This window comes from Mytilus galloprovincialis, chromosome 1 (genome assembly GCF_965363235.1).
Source record: "Mytilus galloprovincialis chromosome 1, xbMytGall1.hap1.1, whole genome shotgun sequence".
NCBI lineage: Eukaryota > Metazoa > Mollusca > Bivalvia > Mytilida > Mytilidae > Mytilus > Mytilus galloprovincialis.
The window spans coordinates 98,858,797-98,884,052 of record NC_134838.1 but is presented as its reverse complement, the minus strand read 5'-3'; the positions used below and the strand labels follow the sequence as shown (position 1 = coordinate 98,884,052).

The 25,256-nt window shown below is 32.3% G+C and overlaps 1 protein-coding gene across 2 annotated transcripts in view; it reads left to right on the top strand.

Annotated features, from left to right (window-relative positions):
* LOC143046794 (uncharacterized) overlaps nucleotides 1–24,512 on the top strand; it is a 28,081-nt gene extending 3,569 nt beyond the window's left edge. The window contains exons 2-16 of one of the 2 annotated variants that reach the window (XM_076219870.1): nucleotides 2,384–2,577; nucleotides 7,555–7,641; nucleotides 8,019–8,133; nucleotides 8,826–8,998; nucleotides 9,793–9,932; nucleotides 10,889–11,042; nucleotides 11,368–11,459; nucleotides 11,825–12,032; nucleotides 12,596–12,735; nucleotides 14,479–14,647; nucleotides 17,325–17,471; nucleotides 18,522–18,671; nucleotides 21,769–21,847; nucleotides 22,709–22,772; nucleotides 23,389–24,512. In XM_076219870.1, the coding sequence (XP_076075985.1) occupies nucleotides 7,569–7,641; nucleotides 8,019–8,133; nucleotides 8,826–8,998; nucleotides 9,793–9,932; nucleotides 10,889–11,042; nucleotides 11,368–11,459; nucleotides 11,825–12,032; nucleotides 12,596–12,735; nucleotides 14,479–14,647; nucleotides 17,325–17,471; nucleotides 18,522–18,671; nucleotides 21,769–21,847; nucleotides 22,709–22,772; nucleotides 23,389–23,610 (1,926 nt within the window). In that variant the 5' untranslated portion in view covers nucleotides 2,384–2,577; nucleotides 7,555–7,568 and the 3' untranslated portion in view covers nucleotides 23,611–24,512. The remainder of the gene's footprint in view (nucleotides 1–2,383; nucleotides 2,578–7,554; nucleotides 7,642–8,018; nucleotides 8,134–8,825; nucleotides 8,999–9,792; nucleotides 9,933–10,888; nucleotides 11,043–11,367; nucleotides 11,460–11,824; nucleotides 12,033–12,595; nucleotides 12,736–14,478; nucleotides 14,648–17,324; nucleotides 17,472–18,521; nucleotides 18,672–21,768; nucleotides 21,848–22,708; nucleotides 22,773–23,388) is intronic. The other variant, XM_076219865.1, reaches the window with a different exon arrangement.
* The last annotated feature ends 744 nt before the right edge of the window (nucleotides 24,513–25,256 follow it).

The window sequence follows — 25,256 nt, the reverse complement described above, 5'->3', positions numbered from 1 at the left end:
CGCTATTTTTTGGCAAATACAAATAGTGTTCATTATGGTCAGATTTAGAAAAAATGTTAAGTTATCATTTATAGGTTTTGAAATATAAGACTATATGAAATTTCGATTGTGTAAATCATGCTCACAAAAGTACATAGATAGACCATATCAAAATCGAATTTTTGCAGCACTTACACCACATATAAAAATGCAACGGCTTCTGGCACATGTCTTGCAAGATGTCCAATGTCGGATTTCGCCGCTTTTTACAAATAAACTGTCATTTGCGAAAATTTATATTTGTTGCATGCTAAATAGTGTTTTTCCGTAATTGTACTTTAACTCTACAAAACATCTACATACTTTTTGATAGTTTGCGTAGTGAAAACGACTTCGTTTTCATCCGTTGGACGTCCGTTCAAAGTTTTGAACATGCTCAACAATTTCCACCGTACAGAACGGACGTCGACGGATAAAACGTACGCTAAACGGACATGCAACGGATATGAACGGACGTCTAACGGATAAGAACGGACGTCTAACGGACATGAACGGATTGAATAAAAGTTATCCGTTAGTCATCCGTTAGTCATCCGTTCGAGCTATCCGTTAAGGTGTGACCGAGGCTTTATCATTTAACTTTAGTCAAATAATATTCTTGAAGTTCCTTAGTATATTTGTAACTGTACGTTTAAAACGTTGCAACATCTGAGATTGAACATAATGTCAACTTGGATTCGTTGTAAAAAATTATATTATAGATCGTATAATACCGATATCAGAGCACCTCCTTACACGCGTCCGTTGAATTATGATTGAGACAAGAAGACAATACCGGAAATCCAAATGCATAAAACGTTTGGCAGCATGAAAGTAAAGAATGAAAGGAACATAAGAACTAATCAACATTGATTTGTAGCCATAGTGTCAGTTATAAAAATCCAACATAGCATAAGGTCTAAGAAAGAACAAAAATAGGCTAGGGACTAATTTATGCCATGAGAGTTGCAACCATAGTGTTACATAGACAGAACCAAAAACAGTCTAGTAACTACTTTACGCTAGGAGAGTTGCATTCATTGTGTTAAGAGCAAGAGCCATAATAATCTATTGGCTACTTTACGCTATGAAAGTTGCAACTATTGTGTTCAGAAGAAAGAACCAAATCAGTCTAGTGTCAACTTTACGCTAGGAGAGTGGTCGATGCCACTGCTGGTGGACGTTTCGTCCCCGTGGTTATCACCAGCCCAGTTGTCAGCACTTCGGTGTTGACATGAATATCAATTATATGATCATTTTTATAAAAGACGGACAAAAGATACCAGAGGGACAGTCAAACTCATAGATCGAAAATAAACTGACAACGCCATTGCTAAAAATAAAAAGACAAACAGACAAATAATAGTACAGAAGACATAACATAGAAACAAACATAAAGACTAAGCAACACGAACCCCACCAAAAACTGGGGGTGATATCATGTGCTCCGTAAAGGTAAGCAGATCCTACTCCACATGTTACAGCGGATTCCATTGAGTGTGTAGCTAAAAGTAATATAGTTGGTTAGCTTGCTTTTTAGCTGAACCGTGAAATCATTGTTAGGTTAGGTTAACTACCCTACACTAAGAATAGACAAGTCCGATAGATAACTAATCTATCTGTCTGTTGGACTATGCTACTTTGAAAGGAGGGTAGTATACCTGACCTAATAATGACTTCACGGTTCAGCTAACAAGCAAGCTAACCAATGATATTACCTTTCGCTACACACTCAATGAAATCTGCTGTAACTGTTTGCAAAAGTATGAATTATTCAAAATACTGAGGATTTTCTTATCCCAGGCATAGATTACCTTAGCCATATTTGGCACAACTTTTTGGAATTTGGGTCCTCAATGCTCTTCAACTTTGTACTGATTTGGCTTTCTAAATATTTTGATCTGAGCGTCACTGATGAGTCTTGTGTAGACGAAACGCGCGTCTGGCATATTAAATTATAAGCCTGATACCTTTGATAATTTGATAAGTATTTTCACCGCTGAGTCGATGCAACTGCTGGTGGACGTTACGTCCCCGAGGAATACCAGCCCAGTAGCCAGCACTTCGGTGATGGAAGGAATATCAATTATATGGTCATTTTTTTTTGAATTAACTGTTTGCAAACGTATGAATTATTCTAAATACTAAGAATTTTCGTATCCAAGGCAAAGATTACCTAAGCCGTATTGGGCACAACCTTTTGGAATTTTTTTATCCTCAATGCTCTTCAACTGTGTACTTGTTTGGCTTTTAATTATTTTGATCTGAGCATCACTGATGAGTCTAATGTAGACGAAACACGCGTCTGGCAAATCAAATTATAAGCCTGTTACCTTTGATAACTAATTGCATTCATTGTGTTTAGAATCAAGAGCCAGAATAATCTATAGGTGACTTTACTCAATCGGAGTTGCAACCATTGTGTTTAGAAGAAAGAGCTGAAACTTTAGGCAATGAGAGTTGCAACTATAGTGTTAAATAGAAAGAGCAACCTAGTCTAGGGACTACTTAAGCCAGATGTGTTGCAACCATGGTAATTAAAAGCAAGAGCTAAAAGAGGTATAGGGTCTACATTACTCCCCCAGAGCGAAGTAAAATCTAGATTTGTATGGCTCTTCTTAACACCATGGTTGCAGCTAGATTCTACTTCGCACTCGGGGAGTAGCAACCAAAGTTTAAATAAGAAAGAGGCAATATAGTCTTAATAAACTAACGAAATTAACCCAAATGAACTTACTAGTACTTTAACTTTAATCTAACATAAACAGCAGTAGTTGTCCTTTTCTAGATTTAGACATTTCAAATTCTATAGGGAAACTCCATACTAAAATTTACGACAAGAGTTGATTTTTCATTCCCTATTGTTAATTTTCCTTTTTTAGAAGACGACGACGATATAAATTAGACCGTTGGTTTTCCAGTTTGAATGGTTTTAGACTAGTCATTTTGGGGGTTCTTTATAGCTTGCTGTTCGTTGTGAGTCAATGCTCCATGTTGGAAGACCGTACTTTGACCTCTAATGGTTTACTTTAAAAAATTGTGACTTAGATGGGGAGTTGTCTCATTGGCACTCATACCACATCTTCTTATATCTATAGAATAAGTATCGTGTTCATAGTTTATGTCTTTTTGTGATTTGCTTTTATTTGTGCAGAATGTCAAACTGATAATTCAAGCCTTTTCCGATTGATTATGTTTGTAGTTTGTTCTTATGTTGCGTTGTTACAAAACTGGTCCAGGTTAGGAGAGAGCTGAGGGCTCACAAACACGATTTTGATAAAATGTATACACCTGATTTCATATGAGGACACAATAATTATATAAACTGTACAAATTAACAGATGAAACAAGCATCAAGATCTATAAACAAAGAAAAACTGTTTTTGAATACATGTACTGTCAAAATATTTGGTCTTCTATTCGAGAGGTTGGGCTAATATCACCTGTATTTGTTTCAATTTTTGGTCAAAATCTTTAAATTGTCAAATTTTATTGGAAATTGAAATAAGGTGTATCTGTCTATATTAGAATCATTGCTTCAACACTTTACCCATTTCCATAAAATGATATTCAGCTCTACATTTTGCTGTCAAATGCATTTTGATTCAAAGTTGCAAGTTTTACATGTTTTTGTCAAATTTTGCATCGAAGGACATCGATGACCAGAATGATTTAATTTGTACACGAAAATCATTGGATAACTTAACTTCCAGCACAAATTGGGTTATGGTTAACAATGTCCTATATATTTTTGGGATAAATGTTAATTGCAGTTTAGGATTTAGAAAAAAAAAAGATTCAGATGACCAGATCAGTGGCAGATGTCCTATAAATCAAGATACTTATTAGCAAGATAGATTGTGAAGCATATACCAACCAATTTAACCCAAGAAGATAACACATGGGTTATTTTAACATTGGCAACAAAACTAAAATCAACAGTAGTATACCACTGTTCAAAAGTCACAAATCGATTCAGAGAAAACAAATTAGTGTTACACACTTGAACCGAAGGAATCACATCAACTATAAGAGGAAAACACCGGAACAACAGGATCACTGAAGTGCAACAAAAACAAACTCCATCATATAAAGAAACATAAAAACTATTTGATCTTTCAATTAAAGATTCAACACAGCTTTGGTTTAAACAAAGTACAAACATTACGCCATTGCAGATTTGGTTGACGCACATTGTTCAAACAAAAAGAAAACTGTGGAAGTTTAATGTTGAACAATTGTTTACAATTTAAACTGATAGAAATGAATTATAAACATCAAATAACAGGTTAGATTATAAATACAATATTTTGGATAAAAACAACCAACATATCTTACTTATAGTTAAGTTAAGCTGTTTATAATATTTAGCTTGACCAATTATTTTTACTTTTATTTTCAAAATTCTTGCTCTGTATTTAAATTTAAGGAAACCTCTTGTAGACATTACCATGTAACTATACTAAGCTTTATGGAAAGATTTACTGGAAGGCGTTGTTTTCTGTGTGTTTGGTGCACTAAACACAAGAAAATAACGCCTTGCTCTTTTCAAATGGGCTAGAAGAAAAGTTTCCAGTAGATCTTCAGATCAAGCTTTTTAGCTTTTGAGCTTTTCCCATCACTTGGCGTCCGTCGTCCGTCGTCGTCGTCGTCCGTCGTCGTCCGTCGTCCGTCGTCGTTAACTTTTACAAAAATCTTCTCCTCTGAAACTACTAAGCCAAATTAAACCAAACTTGGCCACAATCATCATTGGGGTATCTAGTTTAAAAAATGTGTGGCGTGACCCGGCCAACCAACCAAGATGGCCGCCATGGCTCAAAATAGAACATAGGGGTAAAATGCAGTTTTTGGCTTAAAACTCAAAAACCAAAGCATTAAGAGCAAATCTGACATGGGATAAAATTGTTTATCAGGTCAAGATCTATCTGCCCTCATATTTTCAGATGAATCCGACAACCCGTTATTGGGTTGCTGTCCCTGAACTCGTAATTTTAGGGAATTTTTGCTGTTTTTGGCTATTATCTTGAATATTATTATAGATAGAGATAAACTGTAAACAGCAATAATGTTCAGCAAAGTAAGATTTACAAATAAGTCAACATGACCAAAATGGTCAGTTGACCCCTGAAGGAGTTATTGCCCTTTATAGTCAGTTTTAAACCATTTTTTCGAAAATCTTAGTAATCTTTTACAAAAATCTTCTCCTCTGAAATTACTGGGCCAAATTAATCCAAACTTGGCCACAATCATCTTTGGGATATCTAGTTTAAAAAATGTGTGGCGTGACCCGGCCAACCAACCAAGATGGCCGCCATGGCTAAAAATAGAACATAAGGGTAAAATGCAGTTTTTGGCTTATAACTCAAAAACCAAAGCATTTAGAGCAAATCTGACAGCAGTAAAAGTGTTTATCAGGTCAAGATCTATCTGTCCTGAAATTTTCAGATGAATCAGACAACTGTTGTTGGGTTGCTGCCCCTGAATTGGTAATTTTAAGGAAATTTGGCTGTTTTTGGTTATTATCTTGAATATTATTATAGATAGAAATAAACTGTAAGCAGCAATAATGTTCAGCAAAGTAAGATTTACAAATAAGTCAGCATGACCAAAATGGTCAGTTGACCCCTGAAGGAGTTATTGCCCTTTATAGTCAGTTTTTAACCATTTTTTTCGAAAATCTTAGTAATCTTTTACAAAAATCTTCTTCTCTGAAACTACTGGGCCAAATTAAACTAAACTTGGCCACAATCATCATTGGGGTAACTTGTTTAAAAAATGTGTGGCGTGACCTGGCCAATCAACCAAAATGGCTGCCACGGCTAATAATAGATTATAGGGGTAAAATGCAGTTTTTGGCTTATAACTCAAAAACCGAAGCATTAAGAGAAAATCTGACAGGGTTTAATTGTTTATCAGGTTAAGATCTATCTGCCCTGATGTTTTCACATGGATCGGACAACCCGTTGTTAGGTTACTGTCCTGAATTGGTAATTTTAAGGAAATTTTGCCGTTTTTTGTTATTATCTTGAATATTATTATAGATAGAGATAAACTGTATACAGCAATAACGTTCAGCAAAATAAGATCTACAAATAAGTTTTTACATGACCAAAATAGTCAATTGACCCCTTAAGGAGTAATTGCCCTTTATAGTTAATTTTTAACATTTTTCATAAATTTTTGTAAATTTTTAGAAAATATTTTCCACTGTAATTACTGGGCCAAGTTCATTATAGATAGAGGTAATTGTAGCAACAAGAATGTTCAGTAAAGTAAGATCTACAAACACATCACTATCACCAAAACACAATTATGTCATGAATTTATCCGTGTCCATTGTTTAATATGCACAAGACCAAGGTGAGCGACACAGGCTCTTTAGAGCCTCTAGTTTAACACTAATGTCATATTTTTTTTTATATTTTGGTGCATCATGATATCGTGGTGTAACTGTTTATCTTGTTAATCTTAGTCTATAGTATTTTATTTTATAATTATAAAGCAGATCATGAAGATTTCCCTGAAAAAAGCACAGCATCAAGAGTCATAGACAAAAATGAAATAAAGCTAAAATGAACGAAACAAACATTAAAAAGATTGCATTCATTATTTTCCACCGCAGTTAATAACGAGATTTCTGTTAATAATCGATAGACAATTCTAATTATGAATTGAAACTATCTAAATGATTTTTTGTGAAGAAAAATAAAGAGAAACACGGTTAAGAAAATTTTACTTAAATAAAGAAACGAAATCGCGCATTTTTTTAACAAACAGTTTTTTTCATTTTGTTGATGGAACTAAATACCAAGATCAACTTTCATTTTCAATAAATTTATAGTGTTTACCTAGCATAATTAGATTGTTACATGTTTGGTTGACTAATTGTTAAATTGGTTTGACAATTCTCTATGGAAATTAGGATATGGTATTATAAAGCCATTATACAAAAAATAGTAGCCATATTTAAACGTTTTGAATTTTTATGCAAATATTTTACCAATTCTCTATTAACCACTCGGAAGATAAAGACCTCATAACAAAACAAAACAAACGAATAACAAAATCATAAACGTTGCACTCATTTTGTACACTTAAAACGTATTAAACACAATCACTTAAACAAACTCTGAAGACTTGGATTTCATTTGAAAAAGCACAACTATTAATTGTTGTCTGTATGACAACTTAACGTTATTTTTTGTTGTTTAAAATCAAGAAGTGTGGCGTAATTATGTAATTGACGTTACTAAGATCGTATCTTTATAGGGACAACGGTGGTATAAGTAGTCGAAATACTGTATTGAGGCTGTGAGTTCGAATCCCGCACGAAGCTCGACTCTAATCGTAATTGACTAGAATTATTAGTTTTCTTACCGATGGTCGTTTTTTTCTGGGACCCCAGCTTTCATTACTAATTAAAACTGACCGCCACGAAATAGCACACTAGTGTGTTGGAAGAGGCGTTTAACACCAATTAATCAATTTTGCTGCATTTTTAATGCATTTAATTAAAATTAAATCTTATTCTTGCAGGAACTGGAAATACTATGATACAGTGGTCATGGTATCATTCAGCTGTTGTACTTGGAGTATTAGGATTGGTTTTCACTCACATTCAAGGTATAGTTCCACATCATATTAAAACATTTATTTTTGTATCAAATGAAAAAATGGTCAAAACACACATATAGATATCCCTGATGACAATTACAACATATATGAGCAAGAAAGTAATAAAAATGATAATAATAATATTAAAAAACGTTTCTAGCACCTTTTAGGTTTCAACAACATAGCCAAGACCGGTTTTCTTCTTCAGCTTCGCCGTGTGATATTTGGATTTAGGACAATACCACAATTTTGAAAACCGAAAAATACACCATGATAATAATATCCACCTTGAAGATTTGCTCACGACAGTCAACCAGTTCAACAGGTTTTGTTACATATTGCAGCTTTTAATTACATTCGTTTTTATTCTTTTAATTTTATTTCAGATAATAATGTGAGCTACGTTAAAGATTTTTCCTGCGTTGTGTACAACTGGGAGAGAGTTATCTGTACATGGAATATTACAGATAGTATTGACATAAAGATTGTCAAGGTTTATTGGTAATATTACTTTATACCTATTATCTTTTCTTTCGGTGTTAATAACAGTGCGGTTATTTTCACTTCTATGTTTGTTTGGTTTGTCCAAAATAACTGGACTTGAGTATACTGTAACTGACTTTTGATAAACTAACTTCGTATATTGATGCTTGTGCAGAATGCGAATTCAATTGGAAACCATTATTGTTTGAAACGGATGGAAATGGAAACGTATTAAAGTAATGTTTACTGGTGCGATAGCAAATGACACAACTAGTCACCAGAAACATATAAATCATGTTTCAGCACTGACATAATTTAAAAGACATATTTTAATAGATATCAATATATTCATATTGAAATTTTATATTCTTAGATTAAAACTTCTTCATGTAAACTTCTCTTTGATCTTTGACAAGACTGGAATAGCATAGTAACATTTTTTTATTCGATATATATTTTGTGCGTTTCTTATTATTTCCTACGACATTGAAATTTCGATTTTCGATATAACCAAGTAGTGTTGTAAAGTCGAGAATTCCATAGCATGAATTGTTACTGTACAGTTCGAATTATCATGTATTACCATAACATTTTCATGTTTTATTTGCTATTTATACTTTTATCCATTTGACCACCAGATGGCGATTTATTCAGAAATTATTTTCAAATATTATGTATAGAGTCAATAATTTATTTTCGGATTCTTTCAGGCAACCCATAGTTCCATTTCCAAAGTGGTACTATTGCCCTGAACTTACCAACAATACATCATGTGAATGGAGCATAAATGACCATAATATTGACATAGAGAGAAAACATAACATCAGCGTCACTATTAACAATAACTTACACAACTTCTTTCTCGTAAGATGGAATGAGTCAGGTAAGGATTTATACATTTGTTGCCTGAATAAGCAACACTCTCTATATTGTAAAGAGGACTTCTTTTGTAAGGGTCAAATCCTATCATCCACTCTTGCCTATTGACACACACGTTCATATTTATATTGTTGTTAATATTGAAAACGTTTGTCCTCCACAATGAGTGGCAACTTTGCTTCTTTATGTATGGATATGAATAAATAAATGCAAGAGTAGTATACCGTTGTTCAATAATCATAAATCGATTAAGCGAAAACAAATTCGTGTTGCACACTAAAACCGAGGGAAACACATCCTCTATAAGATGAAAACGTCGGAACAACAGAAAAATAAAGGCAACAGTCATGTACCGTTGTTCAATAGTCATAAATTGGTCAAACGAAAACAAATACGGGTCACGAACCAAAACCGAGAGAAACACATGAAAGAGAAAAACAACGTAACAGCAGAAACACCGAATTGCAACAAAAACAAAAAATAACATATACAGGAACGGACTATTTGATAACTACTACCGTATTTATGATCTGGTGCAAGACATTTAAAGGGAAAATGGTGGGTTTAAACTGATTTTCTGGCTAGTCAAACCTCCCGCTTATATGGCAATGTTACAAATACTGCTAAATGACATAATTACGTGTAAGGAATGAAGATTTTTTTATAATGTGGTTTTAATGACAATTATCATAATCATCATATCAGACAGAATTTTTGATCTTTTATTATTTTTTGTTATAAGAGTTACTTTCTATTTCTACAAATGAATTGCAAAATGATTCTTTCTTCTGTTCGTAGTGTACCCAGATCCTGTTAATAGAGTGTTTGCAATGGCGAAAAATTGGTCATGCGTGTTACTTGAATGGAAACATTCAGATCATGTGCACAATAAGACTTTTAAGGTTATGTACAAGCCGGAAAGAGCACTGCAAACCAAGGTACTTACTGCTTTCTTCTACGTTCATAAAAGTTGGGAAAAGTATATAGCAAAACTACCGAACTCCAGAGAAAATTCAAAACGGAAAATTATTTATCAAATGACAAAATTAAAAGAGCAGACTTTTTCGAGATAGCTAAATCACTGATTTTTAATACTAGTGTTACATCAGTATGATTTTGAAAGATAACTATTAATTGCTAATTAGCACTTTTAAACATAACAGATTTTTTTTTTAGTTTGTGTATGATTTCTTAAGTGATTGATTATTGTTAAAGCTCAAAAATATTCATGCATATTTTGGACTAAAACTGAATTAAACAAGATATGATTTAACCATGTCTGGAAATATCAACTTCTTGTTGACCCATAATTGCTTTAATCCATTTCAGTTGGATAGCTTTCGTATTGTCAATATACCAATTTCTTTATTCTATAAAATATGAACTTTATATTATTATTTTACTTTGCAAGAATTTGGCTTCATATAATTGTATAAACAAATTTTGAAAGTTCGTCGTCGAAATTGTTTTAAGCGAACCGTTGTTCCAAGTTTTTTTTATGTTAAAAAAACCCAAAAGAAACGCACTAAATGCGGTTTTTAAACATTATCATTATTTTTTAAAGTGATAAAAATGAGTAAAAATTTTGAACAATATTTCTAAAGTCATAAACATCAAATTGTGTGAAAATGATTTGTTACTTATTTTCAGTTTTTACTTCTCGAAAAAAAACATATTTTCTTAGCCAAACACTTAGTATTTGCTAAAACTAATCTCGCGATGTAATTATACTCACATTAAAACAAAGAACATGCTTCGAGGCAAATTCATTGATGAATAGACAGAAAATGCGTGAAATGCAAAGATAGAATGATCTTATGTTTATGATAATTGCTGCCCTTAAATATATAGTAAGAACATATAGTAACATCATTAAACCTTCTAATTATTTTAGATACTCACCCTTTGCTCCGAGAAAAGCGAAGTCCGCAGTGAAATATGTCATCTAAAACCATACACGAGATACGAAATACAGGTGACATGTAAACCTGAAAGAAAGGGGCGTTGGAGTAAAATGGTTAAGACAATAGTCAGAACTAACAAAACAGGTATACTTTTATTACATGCACTGAAAGAGATCGAGTCTTTTTGATTTTCAGTAACAAAAATCATAGACTCATAGTTGTATCAAAAAGTGACAAAAGTCATGTAAAAAACTGTATTAAAAAGACTAGAAATAAATAATCCGACAACAGTTGATTCTGTGTAGAACAAAAATATCATTTCATTAATTTTGCTGTAAACAATAACAGTATGTTAATAAATACAGGGAGGAAGATATTTAAAATTAAATACTCATAATTCCTGAAATTTTCATAGCTTGTTCATTAATAGTATTCTTTGTTAATATATTCACATATGTTTTGTGACTAGTTCCAGAATCTCCACCAAGTACACATATTGGAGGATATTCCTGGATACAACCATCTAAGAATTCATCAGCCGATGTCACGATCTTCTGGAAGGTAAATGATTGAAAAAATGTTCTTCAGAAAATACATATACTGTATTTAGTCTTTACGGTATATTTTTTAGAGTTGAAAATAAGATAACTTGCATATACTCCTTAACTGCTTTGTATAGAGATATAGTTATCTGTCTGTTTGCATTTAATCCACCATTATCTATTTAAAGAAAATGCCTGCACCAACCTAGGCATACGACAGCTGCTGTCCATTTGTTTGATGAGTTTGAGCTTTTGATTTTGCCGTTTGATGAAGGACTTTCCGTTTTGAATTTTCATCGGAGTTTAGTATTTTTGTAATTTTACTTTTTACATAAAACAAAAGTATTACATTTATAACAACCATTTTGTTTAAACTTCTAACAGCAAATTGAAAAGTCCAGGTGGAATGGCGATACAATACAATATGGCGTATATTTCATGTCAACAAACGGGATAACTTTACTCCACAGTAGTGGAAAGTTTTATTCTACATTTAACGTCGATACCACAGTGAAGTATCAAGCGTTCCTTTACTCATACAACGAAATCGGAAATTCAACCTTGGAGTCTGTTCAAATACCATCATATAAAGGTAAATATAAAGCAACAGTAGAATATCGCTGTTCAAAAGTCATAAATCGATTGAGAGAAAACAAATCCGGGTTACAAACTAAAACCGAGGGAAACACATCAACTTTAGGAGGAAAGCAACGAAACAACAGAAACACTGAATTTCAACATAAACATACAAACGACTGAGACAAACGACAATGCAAATTAGCTCAAACATAGATATTTTGATTAATGAATATAAGTTAAGTATAAAAGTCTGAGATAGCGCTTCACATTACATTAAAGATGCCGCTGATTTTCTTTTACTTGAGCTATAGTTGATTAAATCTAGAATACACTTTTCTGAGTCCGAATCATACTTGATTGATTATTGACTTTTTGTCCTGTCTTTTTGAATTGACCTCTTCTAATAATGTTTTCATTTCGAATACGTTCGGTTATTTACAAGATGATATGAGTTAAGTTTTTTGTCAGTATCAGCCAAAACTTTTATTCCATTTTCTCTTTTTATTTTCTTCAAATCCAAAGAAGTCAATTTTAACACAAACATTTTATTAACATAGAACAATTACTCTGTTGTAGATATTGAATTTGTTGAAGAAGTAGTTGCTGTCAAAGACATGGAATCACAAATAAAGTTGTATTGGAAGTTTGCAGAGACAATAGATATTTCATCGTACACTTTATTTTGGTGTGAACAGGCTTTCTGGGATATATGCAAGGTTTATAGTTTATCTTGTGTTATACAGCTCTAAAATATAATATATATTTAGGTTTATGTACGTTTGACAAACTAAATAAAAAGTTAACAGTAATGTCAGGTACCGACGAACAATCCATTTGAATCTACGAACTACTTTATATGTTGAAGAAAATGAAGAAAAAAAACCCCACTTATCTTTACACATTTATGACACAATGAGTATACAAACCCTTTATCTGCACTGGAATCTCTAAAACTGTTTTCTTCATTCATTGGATATGGAGTCGCACATTTACTAACAAACGAGTCGGAAGCTCCAATAATAAAAACTATTTAGAAGAAACGTAACCTGCTAGTGATAATGCCTCTACGAAAGAAAGATTTTATTAAATACATAGTTAAAATTAGGGAAAGTGGGTGAGAAAATATGATAACCGTCAGGTGGACGAACAGTATTGAATACCAAATTTTAACTTGCGGTCATCGCATTTCAACAGTTTCTTCAGTATGGGTTAACCGATTTAATGAAAACAATCAACAGAATTTCAACACCTGAAACAATCGCAAATGCCTTAAATGTAGAGCCGATCTAAGTTTAGGTGTGATGAAGGAAGGAGTTGATCTGTTTGAAGATCTCAGTTTTGGCATAACAAATGTCCTTTTAAATTCAGATATTTTACCAATGTTAAGATTTCATTAGTCAATTCATGAGACAAATCAAGGTAATTAACGAAAAGTGATAGGATTGGTAAACTAAAAAAGGAAGTAGATCAGGTGAGTCAAATAAGAAAGTGGTAATACTAGTATTCCGATGTTTGAAACTTGTAAATTTTTGAGATCTAAGACCATGAAAACATAATAGTTGTGATTTGTTGAGACACAGACAGTTTCTTGATGGTGATATTAAAACTTGTGTAGTTTCGACTTTAGTCTTTATTCCTCAACACCCTGCTAGAGATGTTTTTATGGTCTTATATCAATGTTAATATAGAAAAAAGGTTATCATTGTCTTTGATACATTTATCACCGTGACACCAGGATATAAACAACTACAGGTCACAGTAAGGCCTTCAACAATGAGCAAAACCTAATTCGTTACCATAAACAATTATTACTGACAGCAACCATTGATAATTACAACCTTTTGACATGGGTAATAACTAGTATAAGGCTGGATCTTTGATATGTCTTTTGTCTAGACAAATGAAGGATGGGTTAAAAGACCACATGATAGATTGACGTACAAAATTATGGGTTTGATTGGCATTACTTTATCAGATTGGTATATCGTACTCATAACTAATGTACAGACAAAAACACACAAAATACAAATCTAAGAGTACCTGAAGTTATAGAAAGCTTGTAAAAACCCATTCTAAAGTAATAGACGAACCATGTTCTCCAAAACTAATGTATCAATTTAAACACCTCTAACGGATTAAATAAGAAGGACGCCCTAAGCTGCATGTATAAAAAGCATGACTACATGTTAAAATTAACCGACAATTCATAGTAATAACATTAACGGTACCAGGTTTACTGTACCAGATGCGCATTTCGACAATTAGAGTGTCTTCAGTGATGCTCACGAATGAAATATTTGAAAATCAAAACATATTAAGAATCTTAAAAGTCACTGCGGACATGATCATATTGAACGAGTTATGGAAATATACAAATCGTTGGATTTAGCAAAAGGAACAAGCTCGTTATATCAATGAAAATTCTGAATAGGAACTCATTAACCTTTATTGTTTTGTAGGATACTCCGAATTCTATAGAAATAAGCTTAGCAGATGGACATAGTTATTCTGCCTTACCAGGACCCCTTACAAATTCCTCCACATATTTATTTGGTGTATCGTATACGTCAAGGAACAATATGTCTTCAGGCTTTAAATGGTCAGACTGTTTTATCGATGTTAATAAAGGTAAGACATCAAGGGGATTACTCTACAAGTTCAAATTATAAACAGTTGAAATATGTAATCAACTGCATACTGTAAGAAACTATACACGGAACAAATAAAGCAATTATTAGCCAAACATAAAATACCACACAAGGGTAACGTGACAGTGCAGTGCCAACCGTAGAGTTAGTACAATTACATAATTAGTTAACTTAATATTTATAGCTAGATATATGAATTAAATTATGCTGCAATTACCAAAGCACTAGCTACTGGTAGGATGGAACCCTAATTTACTGAAAGTCCATCAGTATCGTACCGACCCCCTAGGTATTAGTTATGATTTCAATGTGCGTTAAGTCTTTCTTGAAATCCAATATAAGATAGGGCCAAGACCAAAAGGTTTGAAAGATAAAAAAAAAGGACATATCGTCAGTTAGCAATGTTAAAAAGAAATTAGAGAAAATAAATTGAAAGTCATGATATACAATAACTATAAAACTTGTTTGTTTGTTAAGAACAGTGAAGGTTATTACGTTTCATAGCTGAGAGGGTGATAGAGCAGATTGTAACCCCGAGAAAACATGGTCAAGTAAAGACAACAGTAGTATATCGCTGTTTGAAAGTCATAAATCCATTGAGAGAAAACAAATCCGGGTTACAAACTAAAACTGAGGGAAACACACTGACTACCGTATAGCGGGTTATTTTCGCGGGTGTAAAATTTTGCGATTTTCCTTGAATAAGGTAAACGAAATATTTTGGCCGTTTTAGTTTTGGCGGATTCAAAACTTTTATCAATACCTTTGCATGTACACTTTTAAATTGTCGGAATTTATTTTGGCGATTTTGTTCAATAAAGGCAACAGTAGTATACCGCTGTTCAAACTCATAAATCCATGGACAAAAAACAAAATCGGGGTAACAAACTAAAACTGAGGGAAACGCATTAAATATAAGAGGAGAACAACGACACAACACTACAATGTAACACACACAGAAACGGACCAAGCATCAGACAAAATCCCATGAGAATAACAAATATAACATCAAAACCAAATACATTAATTTGGGATAGACAAGTACCGTGACACGTCTTATCGCAATGTGAATTTACACTAAAAAATAAGAGAAAACAAACGACGCAACGTTAAAATATAACACACACAGAAACGAACTATAATATAACAATTGCCATATTCCTGACTTGGTACAGGACATTTTTAAAGGAAACAATGGTGGGTTGAACTTGGTTTTGTGGTATGCCAAACCTCCCTCTTTTATAGCCATGTGAAATATCACATTAAAATGACAACTCAACACCACAGGACTACAATATAAATAAATTGGAGAACACAATTGACAAAGAAACGCACGAACAACAGCCAACAAAAGGCAACAATTTCAAAATTTTAATACGCCAGAAGTGTATTTTGTCCACACAAGATCTACAAGTGACGCCCAGATACAAAAGTTTGAAAGCCGAAACAAGCACAAAGTCGAACAGCATCAAGGACCAAAAGATCAAAAAAGTTGTGCCAAAAACGGCGAAAATAAGCGAAAATTTACACCCCACGAAAATAACCCGCTGTAAGGTATAAGGGAAAACAACGAAACAACAGAAACACTAAAGTGTAACAAAAAAACAAACTACAATGCAACACACAGAGAAACGAACTACAAGATAACAACTGCCATTTTCCTGACTTTCAAGTCATTTCAAGAAAAAATGGTGGGATGAACATGGTTTTGTTGCTAGCCAAATCTCGCGCTTTTATGGCAATGTTAAATATAGCATTAAAATGACAACATTACATGTCAGGACTACAGTACAAATAAATGAACATTCAGAACAGAGATATGCACAAATAAACAATACAATAAAACATTTCGACATGCTTATAGTTATCAAAGGTACCAGACTTTTAAATTGATACGCCAGACGCGTGTTTCGTCAAAATAATACTTATCAGTGACGCTCAGGTCAAAATAGTAAAGCGGCGAAGCCAAGGTTGACAATGCTTTTTTCGAGGGGGTACCAATCTGTTCTATCAATCTCTCAGCTATTTTTTATTTAATTTATTATACTGAATGTCCTATCATAATTGTCTTTTGCTGTTGAATTTTGAATTAAAAGTATTTTCCTATGACGTCACGTACATAACAACGTTTAAAAAATCAACATAAGTGAAGTTAGGTTTTTTTAATAAAAAAAAAATTGAGCCTATGAATAATTTCTGAGCCAAAACGTGGAACTTGAGCATTGTCTGTAAATTCAATTATTGTCCTTTAAATTATCGAATTTTGATCGGTCTGCGCGAGAGGATGACATTAAAAACATGTCATCCGCTCAGCCATATGGGATAGAGTAAATTGTCTCGATCGTATGGGCCAATAAAATTCTTGCATTTTAACGTGAAGTATAATATATATAAATGTAATATAGTACTATTCAGAAAATGCATAGCGTTATAGAAGGGAAAAAAGTTAATAAGTCGTTATGAACGCATTCAATTCTCGATTTTCTTTTGTAAAAAAGATTTAAAAAAAAAAAAAAAAAATTAAAAAAAAAAAAAAAAAAATTAAAAACAACAAGTTTAAAAATTTCTTGCGTCCGAAGCACTTTTATGGATAATTGAGCATCATTGAAGAGACATCATTACCATAAATATTATTATACTATTTTTGTTCATTTCAGAATTTAATTTGCAGTTAAAAGTTACACTGTATCCAAAAGAAGATGGCGTCCTTGTAAAATGGCGATTACCAAAGTGTAATTTCGAAAAGGTCAAACAGTTGATCGATTTTTATAATATTCAGTTTTGTGAAGGAAAAGGATGTGGAGGTAGGTATCAGTACTAAATAAATAAGGATAGTCAGAACGATCATTTAGACAAAAGTAGTATATCGATGTTCAAGTCTCACGATTCGATTGAACTAAGACAAAAATCAAAACAACAGACAATAACAACAAATTCTTTGTTTAACAAATTCAGCATAGGTAATATTTTTTGGGAGTAAAAGACCTCTTATTTCGAAAATATACGTGATCACATTATTTCTGAAGGCTATCTCTTACTGTTGAAAGAATGATGTCGTACATCTTTACGACCAGACTATATTTTCTTCTTATAAGGGTTCTATAAAGTGATCTAGTATAAAGACGGGACATTTTCGTCGTCCTTTTTTTATTTTTATACCAAAAGGAAATAAAAAATGTTTTGTTGTTTGACAATTATTTTCTGGTTTGATATGACATACATTTTCATCCTTGTATTTAAAACATTCAAAATCAAAGTGTTCGTAAGATGATAACTTGCACTCATTGTTAATATTCATATGTTAGTTACTTTGACATATTGTCTAGCAAATACATTATGAATTTTGTTTACCATTATTGCTAAGGTCATCAGGAAAATAAAAAAAATATATTTTAACTTACAAATACTATTAATCATCTTAGCCAAATGATTTATATTATATGAATACGTAGCACAGTCAGACATTTGAATATTATCGGTATCAGTCTCCATGATTTAGAATATTACTTCTGATCTTTAAAGTTGGGACATCATCTGTAATATTGTATAAGTCTTCAACCTTTCATAATTCTACGAAATTGACTGGTTATTCATAGAATTAATCAAATATGACTATTTTCAATTTCAAAAAGTTTATACTTTGAAATCAACCATTGCCTGTTTGAATAGTTTCACACTAGTCAGTTTTTGGGCTTTATAGCTTGCTGTTCGTTGTGAACCAATGCTCCGTGTTGAAGGTCGTACTTTGACCTGTAATGGTTTACTTTTACAAATAAAATTGTGACTTGGATGCTGAAGTGTCTCATCTTCCTATATCTATGTATTAACTTCTTGCGTTTAAACCTTTTTCCTAGATTATACAGAAGTTAAAGTGGCTGGTACAACCGAGCATGCTTTCATTAAAACAACAAAAGATAATGTGTGTGTCAGAGTTTTTCCAAATTGGAAGAATACAGATAGAAGATCATCAACAGAGGAATGTATACAAATATCTAGCAATAAAAGTAAATTTACATACTATATATTTCTTCATCTTGAAAGTTCGCGATACACATTGGTATATATGTCGTGTGTATGTTATTATTTAGTACAGGATAATACTTGTATGATGCCAACTTACAAGTTATTACTTGTACAAATACAATTGTACAAGTAATTACTGGTCCAATTTTCATTGAGAAAAAAGATAATAACTTGCACAAATCATTATTCTACCTCGGCCTATTTCCTGACTACAACAAAACTTTCCCTTTAAACAAATGATTTAGTATACATTGTAAGTGCATCAGTATAAACTTGAAACATGTTGAAATTATTTGATAAATATGGTAGCCAATTTGTACAGTTTAATTATTAGGTTATTAAAGGATAAACATGGAAAACATCAAGTAAAATCTTCTAATAATTCAGTATTAACTAGCGAAAGAGAAAGAGATACTTTAAGTAATGTAAAGGAAGCCAAGTTAAGTTCTAAAAAGACAGCACTACAAAAATAATTATTAAGATGACATTGTGTCTGGGGTCCGTACCCGAGTTGATTCCTGAGATCTGAGACTTGTGTATATATTTTCTTTTGTTTATAACTCCTCTTTAACTCTCTTGGCTCATATATCTCTTCCAGCTCAATTATTCAGCCCAACTGGCTTACTGACTATGTGTCAAATAAATAGCAAGATACACTTGCTCACTAGCTCTGTAGCTCCTAGCTCAACATACTCACTAGGGCTGTAGCTCTACTGGCTCACAATATTTCTATCTCAAATAGATAGCTCAACCGGCTCGCAACATTATTGCTCTTTCCCCTTTATCTTTATCTTTATCAACGAAGCTTATCCAGCTCTTTCACTTTTCTCGATGCAGCTCACTTTTAGCTTAAGATAATTCTTCTACTAAGTTTCAGTTATTGGAAAGAATTGAGAAGTGAATCCAATGTTTGGAACATACAATAAGTAGGTATTTATCTTATCACTTATACATGTGATCTGATCGTAATATCGACCCTGATTGACTGCTGACGGCTGATTATATACCACTGGATGATTGGGATATACCACTATTGGACAATACCATTACCCTGTATAACCTAGTATCGATGGTGTTTCAATCCTTTATTTGACTATGCCATACAGAGCATATCATAGAATCAAGAGATGTCTAGTTAACAAATGATTAACCTTACTGTAACTTTAATAAAATGTAACATATAAATACCATGAAGTATAAGGTGAGTATTAAATAAGATAAGAGAATTGTAACTGTAGCTTTTAATTCCAATGTTTAGCTGTTTTGAGTTTCAAATACGAAATAACTACTGATTTCGCCCTTTTTAATGCAAAGTCGTCCCAAAGCCATTCGTCACAGCATGATGTTTTGAATGCAGCTGGAATTAAATTGATAAACTCATTTGCAAAGGAGACGAAATAATTTATTATTGTAAAGTTGATCAACTTTACCCTCTGACTAGAACAGCACACTCTGGTGTTAAAATTGGTCATGGAGGCATACAAATAATAATTATAAGGAGTTAAAAATACCACAATTTGACAATATAAGCTGAGAAATTATCCGGATTTTCTCTCATATATTTGAATATTTTGAAAAAGGTCGCTCCTCCTATCATAACTACAGTCTTTTATGCTTGTAGTCTAGTCAAAGTCTAAGATGTTACTGTCAGATATACCATGTTGATCATGTACTATCAGGATCACTATACCAAATTCAGTGGACTGCGCCCGTAAAAGACAAAAGTGGCTTACCAACTCACTGACATTGTTTTTACTTTTTAGAGCTCCACATATCCTGCATGATGTTAATTGAAGGGAATTTCTTCTTTGGCTAGAACTTTTATTTTTGTATGATTGACCACTTCCACCTCAAAGTCACGTGTTCATAAAAATATAGAACGCTGACATAAAGAGTTTGATGATTTCATGAACTCATGAGAACAACTGACACTGGTCTGAATGATTAAGAATTGTGCAATTTCATTAAAAAAAAACCAACAAAAAAAAGTAAATAATTAATTATAATTAAAACCCAACTGTCAGAGAACAATTGAGTATTTCCCTCCATTGAAAAATAATAAATAAAAGTAATTGGAATAAGAGTTTCATTTTATTTATTCCTTTCAATGACTTTGTCACTTTGCACCAGTAGTCCGTATTTTAGTGGCACCTAGTTGTTCAACCCAATATGCTCAAAGTGTCATGCTTGCTGAAGTTATTACTTAAAAAGCAGATAGAAGGAAGAAACAAATAAAACAAAAAAATAGCGTGTTGTACAAGTAATTATCTTTTTCTCAACAAAAACTGTACAGGGAATTACTCGTACAATTATATTTGTACAAGTAATAACTTGTATGATGGCATCATACAATTAATTACTCTTACAAAGTTTCGTTCTTATCTATACAACGTATTGCTGTCATTTTTTACATGTAAAATGGAAAGAGAAAAAATAATCAAATATACCAGGTTTATAGTTGTGTACTCATAATGCGCGTTTCGTCAACAAATATTCACCAGTGACTCTCGAATGAAATGTAAAGGCCAAATTCAGTAAAAATTTTAAGTGCATCGACGACCCAACGTTTCAAAATGTTTTGCAAAATACAGTTAGGAAAACTATTCTGGGGAGCAACATATTTAATGCAACAGATGACCAATTATGCACACAACCATGTATAACATACATTTTCACTTCGGTCCTAAATCAAGAATTGCATAGATTAAATCAATTCAGTTAAGATGCCCGGATTGTCAACACTATTGTTTTTCAACAATACTAATGAGATTTTGTTATTTTATAAAGAATTTTATTTATATGTCCCGTGACAGTAGAATGTAGAAAGTATGAATTAATACATTTGCGGTATTGTACGAATAAAGTTACCTAGTACACTGATACTGTGAGAAGCTTTTGCAGGTAACAAACGGCTTCATTCACCACAGCTGTCCTCTAAAACAGACCAGGTATTAGGATGAATATTAATGTCTCTTCAACTCTGAAGTAGTTGGTAGATTAATGACATTGCATCTATATTAGATCACAGTGTAAATAACAGAAATGATATAAAGTATACATAAAACTTGTCTATTGCAGGGGTATTAGTATCAGCTTTATTATCAGTTGGAGCTGTATTCTGCTTTTTAGCTATATTTGGATGTTGTATGATAGTGAGGTAATGTAATTAGTAGAACTTATTTTGTTCTTATATGTTGTGTTATCCCGTTATGTTTTCATCGAATTCTTCAGGATTTGTGAAGTACAAATCACAAGCAATGAATTAACCTGCTTTTTTTTTAACTGGGAACATTTTTTCATTCTGATTTTTCTCGAGTTGTAGAACTTGCATCGTTGAAAAACAGTTACGAAAATGTCAGATTTTCACTAATGTTTTTTTCTAAATATCTTTTTTAATAAAACACACCCGCGACATCGCGTTCCTACGACTTATTTTTAGCATGGATTTTCAGTATTAGTATTGTCATTTGATAAAGTCATGCTGATCATAAGGTGCACATTTAAATATTTTTTCTGTTTCTAAATATTTCTGTTTTATGAATGAATGACTGACTTTGTTCTCATAAACTAGTACATAGCTACAGAGGAAAAAAAAGTTCATATATAAAACATATTTTGTTTCGCATGTGTGAAAATAAATAATTTGTCCTAGTTTTCTTAGTACAACCGGAATCTTATTTTAGATATATTTTTTTTTTGTTTAATGCTAGCAGTTTTGCAAGAGTTAGAAATTCGTAGCATAACTGTACACATTAGTTATAGAATTAGAAAATAATAACGGAAATATAGTGTTTATTAATTTAAAAGCAAGCAAGTAAAAACATGGATCTTTCGTGGAAGATTTTATTTATTTTATTTTTAGTGTAAAATGGGATTTGATTGATATTCAAAGGAAAATTGGAATTTCTCTACATGAAAATTTGAAAAGAAAAAGGGAATGTAAATCCCTTTAAGGTACATTTCTTCTATTTAGTTGAAGGCGAATATTATAATTTTAAACCTGTTTTATCTTCTGCAGGAAAGTTAGAAGGACAATAAAGACAATAAAACGACCATTCATAATAGAAACACCACATATCAACGTAAATATTTAATATTTTATTTTATCTGAACATAAATATAGTTATCTACAGACAAAAAAGATACACCAATCATCATAACAATACTATATAGATAATACTTTAAATATAATTCATCTGTAAAAGAAAAAAAAAATGATTGGATATTCAGAACAATAAGTTAGATAACACATAGCTGAGAAAATGATAGAGCAGATTGTGGTTCCCCTCGAAAAAGCATTGCCAACCTTGGCTTTTCATGTGTTATTTATATATTAACACAAAGGTGTGGACTACTTTAACTTGTTCAAAGGATTATTATATCTCCTACGTTCAATACATATATGGGCACACATGTTTACTTACCCTTTTTTAAACTAAGGAACTGAACACACTCAACGAAAACATGTGATTGCATATCAGTTTTATTTTAAATGCATACACACTTCCACAGTGTAGGCATGTAGTGTTTAGAACTGGACAGCGTTGCAATATAGCAGTATAATTTTGATATTTTAGAACGAAATTTATATGAACTTGGTTACCATGAATTTCAAGAAAGAAAAAAACCCAGAAAAAACAATTTTTTATTTGTTTATGCTTTATCCATATTTATGATTTTTTTAAAATTTTTCTTTAGGATAATTCAAATCAAAATACTGATAGCTTAACTCAAAGATACCGTAACCTTCCATCTTCAACCGGAGATTTTTGTCTGCTGTTGAATAAAGATTCAAGTATGCATTTACCATCTGGGGAAACTTCATCTAGCGCACGCGGGGATTCTGGTATGGCGTCATCAAAAGGAAATTCCAATCTGCTTCAAAACGTCGATTCTGCGTTACCACTTTTAAATACCTGACAGCAGAATTATGGATTTATTTTGCACTAATTACGCTGGACGGAATGATGTCCAACAATCCACGCAATATTCTGTGATTGGATCCAATGCAGAATACGTTATCATTTGAGAGATATGGAGATTAAATGATTTTTCCAACATTTCCATACAGAATGTCTAAAAGTTCTTAAAGACGGGAAACCAATTACAATAAATTGAATGGTGTCTTTGGGAAATGGCTGGTATAGTTTAGAACCGAGCAAGGTCACAATTAACAATGAATAATCAGAGCAACGAAGAATAAGTGGGTTATTCTTTAATTTACAGTCGGCATGATTGAAATTGTTTTAAATTTAGAGTACTTTAATGTCACTATGCATTTGTATTCGTCCTGATCTATTGTCAAAATATTGTGAGTTAATTCAATGTCATTGATGTAAGCTCTGTGTGCATATGCAAACTTATTGCATTTTTTACACTTACTAACATGTAACTTTAATTGCAGACAGTCAGTATAGTAATTTCCAACAAGCATTGTACACACTATTAAATGACAAATCATTGAGATTACCCCATCATAAATTCACCAATTGGGAATTTCATTTCCATTTAAAGGTATTTACCAACAACAAATGAAATACTTTTTATTGTAACAATGTAGAAACATCTACTAAATTCATATATTCAACAAAATCATACCCTGAAGAACATAAGAAAAACATCCAACTGCCAAATCTTATACATTACGGATCATCTAACGACGATTCAGCAAAAGAATTTAAAAAAATATATTGTGTTATTTTAAAGAGAGACATTTTTTTTAAAGATTAAGGTGGGGTTTCAACACAAGTGTTTACCATTCGATATTTTCTGTATTTGTGTATAGACGTTTAGTTGTAAAGTATTTTGAATTAAACAATTTATTTCAACTCCGTGTTTATTAAAAAAAAGTCCATTTACAAATATATGTCCATACTCAACTTTTTACATTTTAGTGCTGTGTTTCTGTTGTGTCGTTGTTCTCCTCTTATATTTGATATGTTTCCCTCAGTTTTAGTTTGTTACCCGGATTTGTTTTTTCCTCAATCGATTTATGAATTTCAAACAGCGGTATACTACTGTTGCCTTTATTTCACAATTTTATGTAAAAGTAAGTAAGTTGGACTGACACGTCTTGACATATTGATACAGATTGTCCCGGAGAGAAATTTTATCACACACCACAGCTGAACATCCATATACATATCATAAAATGATGGTGCGGAGTGTAATACCACTGAACACATACAAGTATGGTTAATTATTAAAATCATGAAGATAATTCGTACTCTTTTCTACTGAGGAAAATAATCGACAATGAAAGAAAAAAACATAGTCTTAAGATTTGTTCAACGATACTAACAAACCAATAGACGTAAGTTATATAGAACATTATTGAAATTGACAGCTCTGATTTTTTCATTTTAATCCTCCTCGATTGAACCAGATTACTTTTTTGCCCAAGATTCACGACTCTATCAAACTTTTTACAGTGCTATTCCCCTCTTTCCCTCCCTTTTTGTTTTGTACATTAAGCATGATGATATGGTTAAAGAGGGTGCACCGACAAAATTTACAAGAAATAAACTCCATACGATGGACTATATTTGTAGACAATTATAATATCC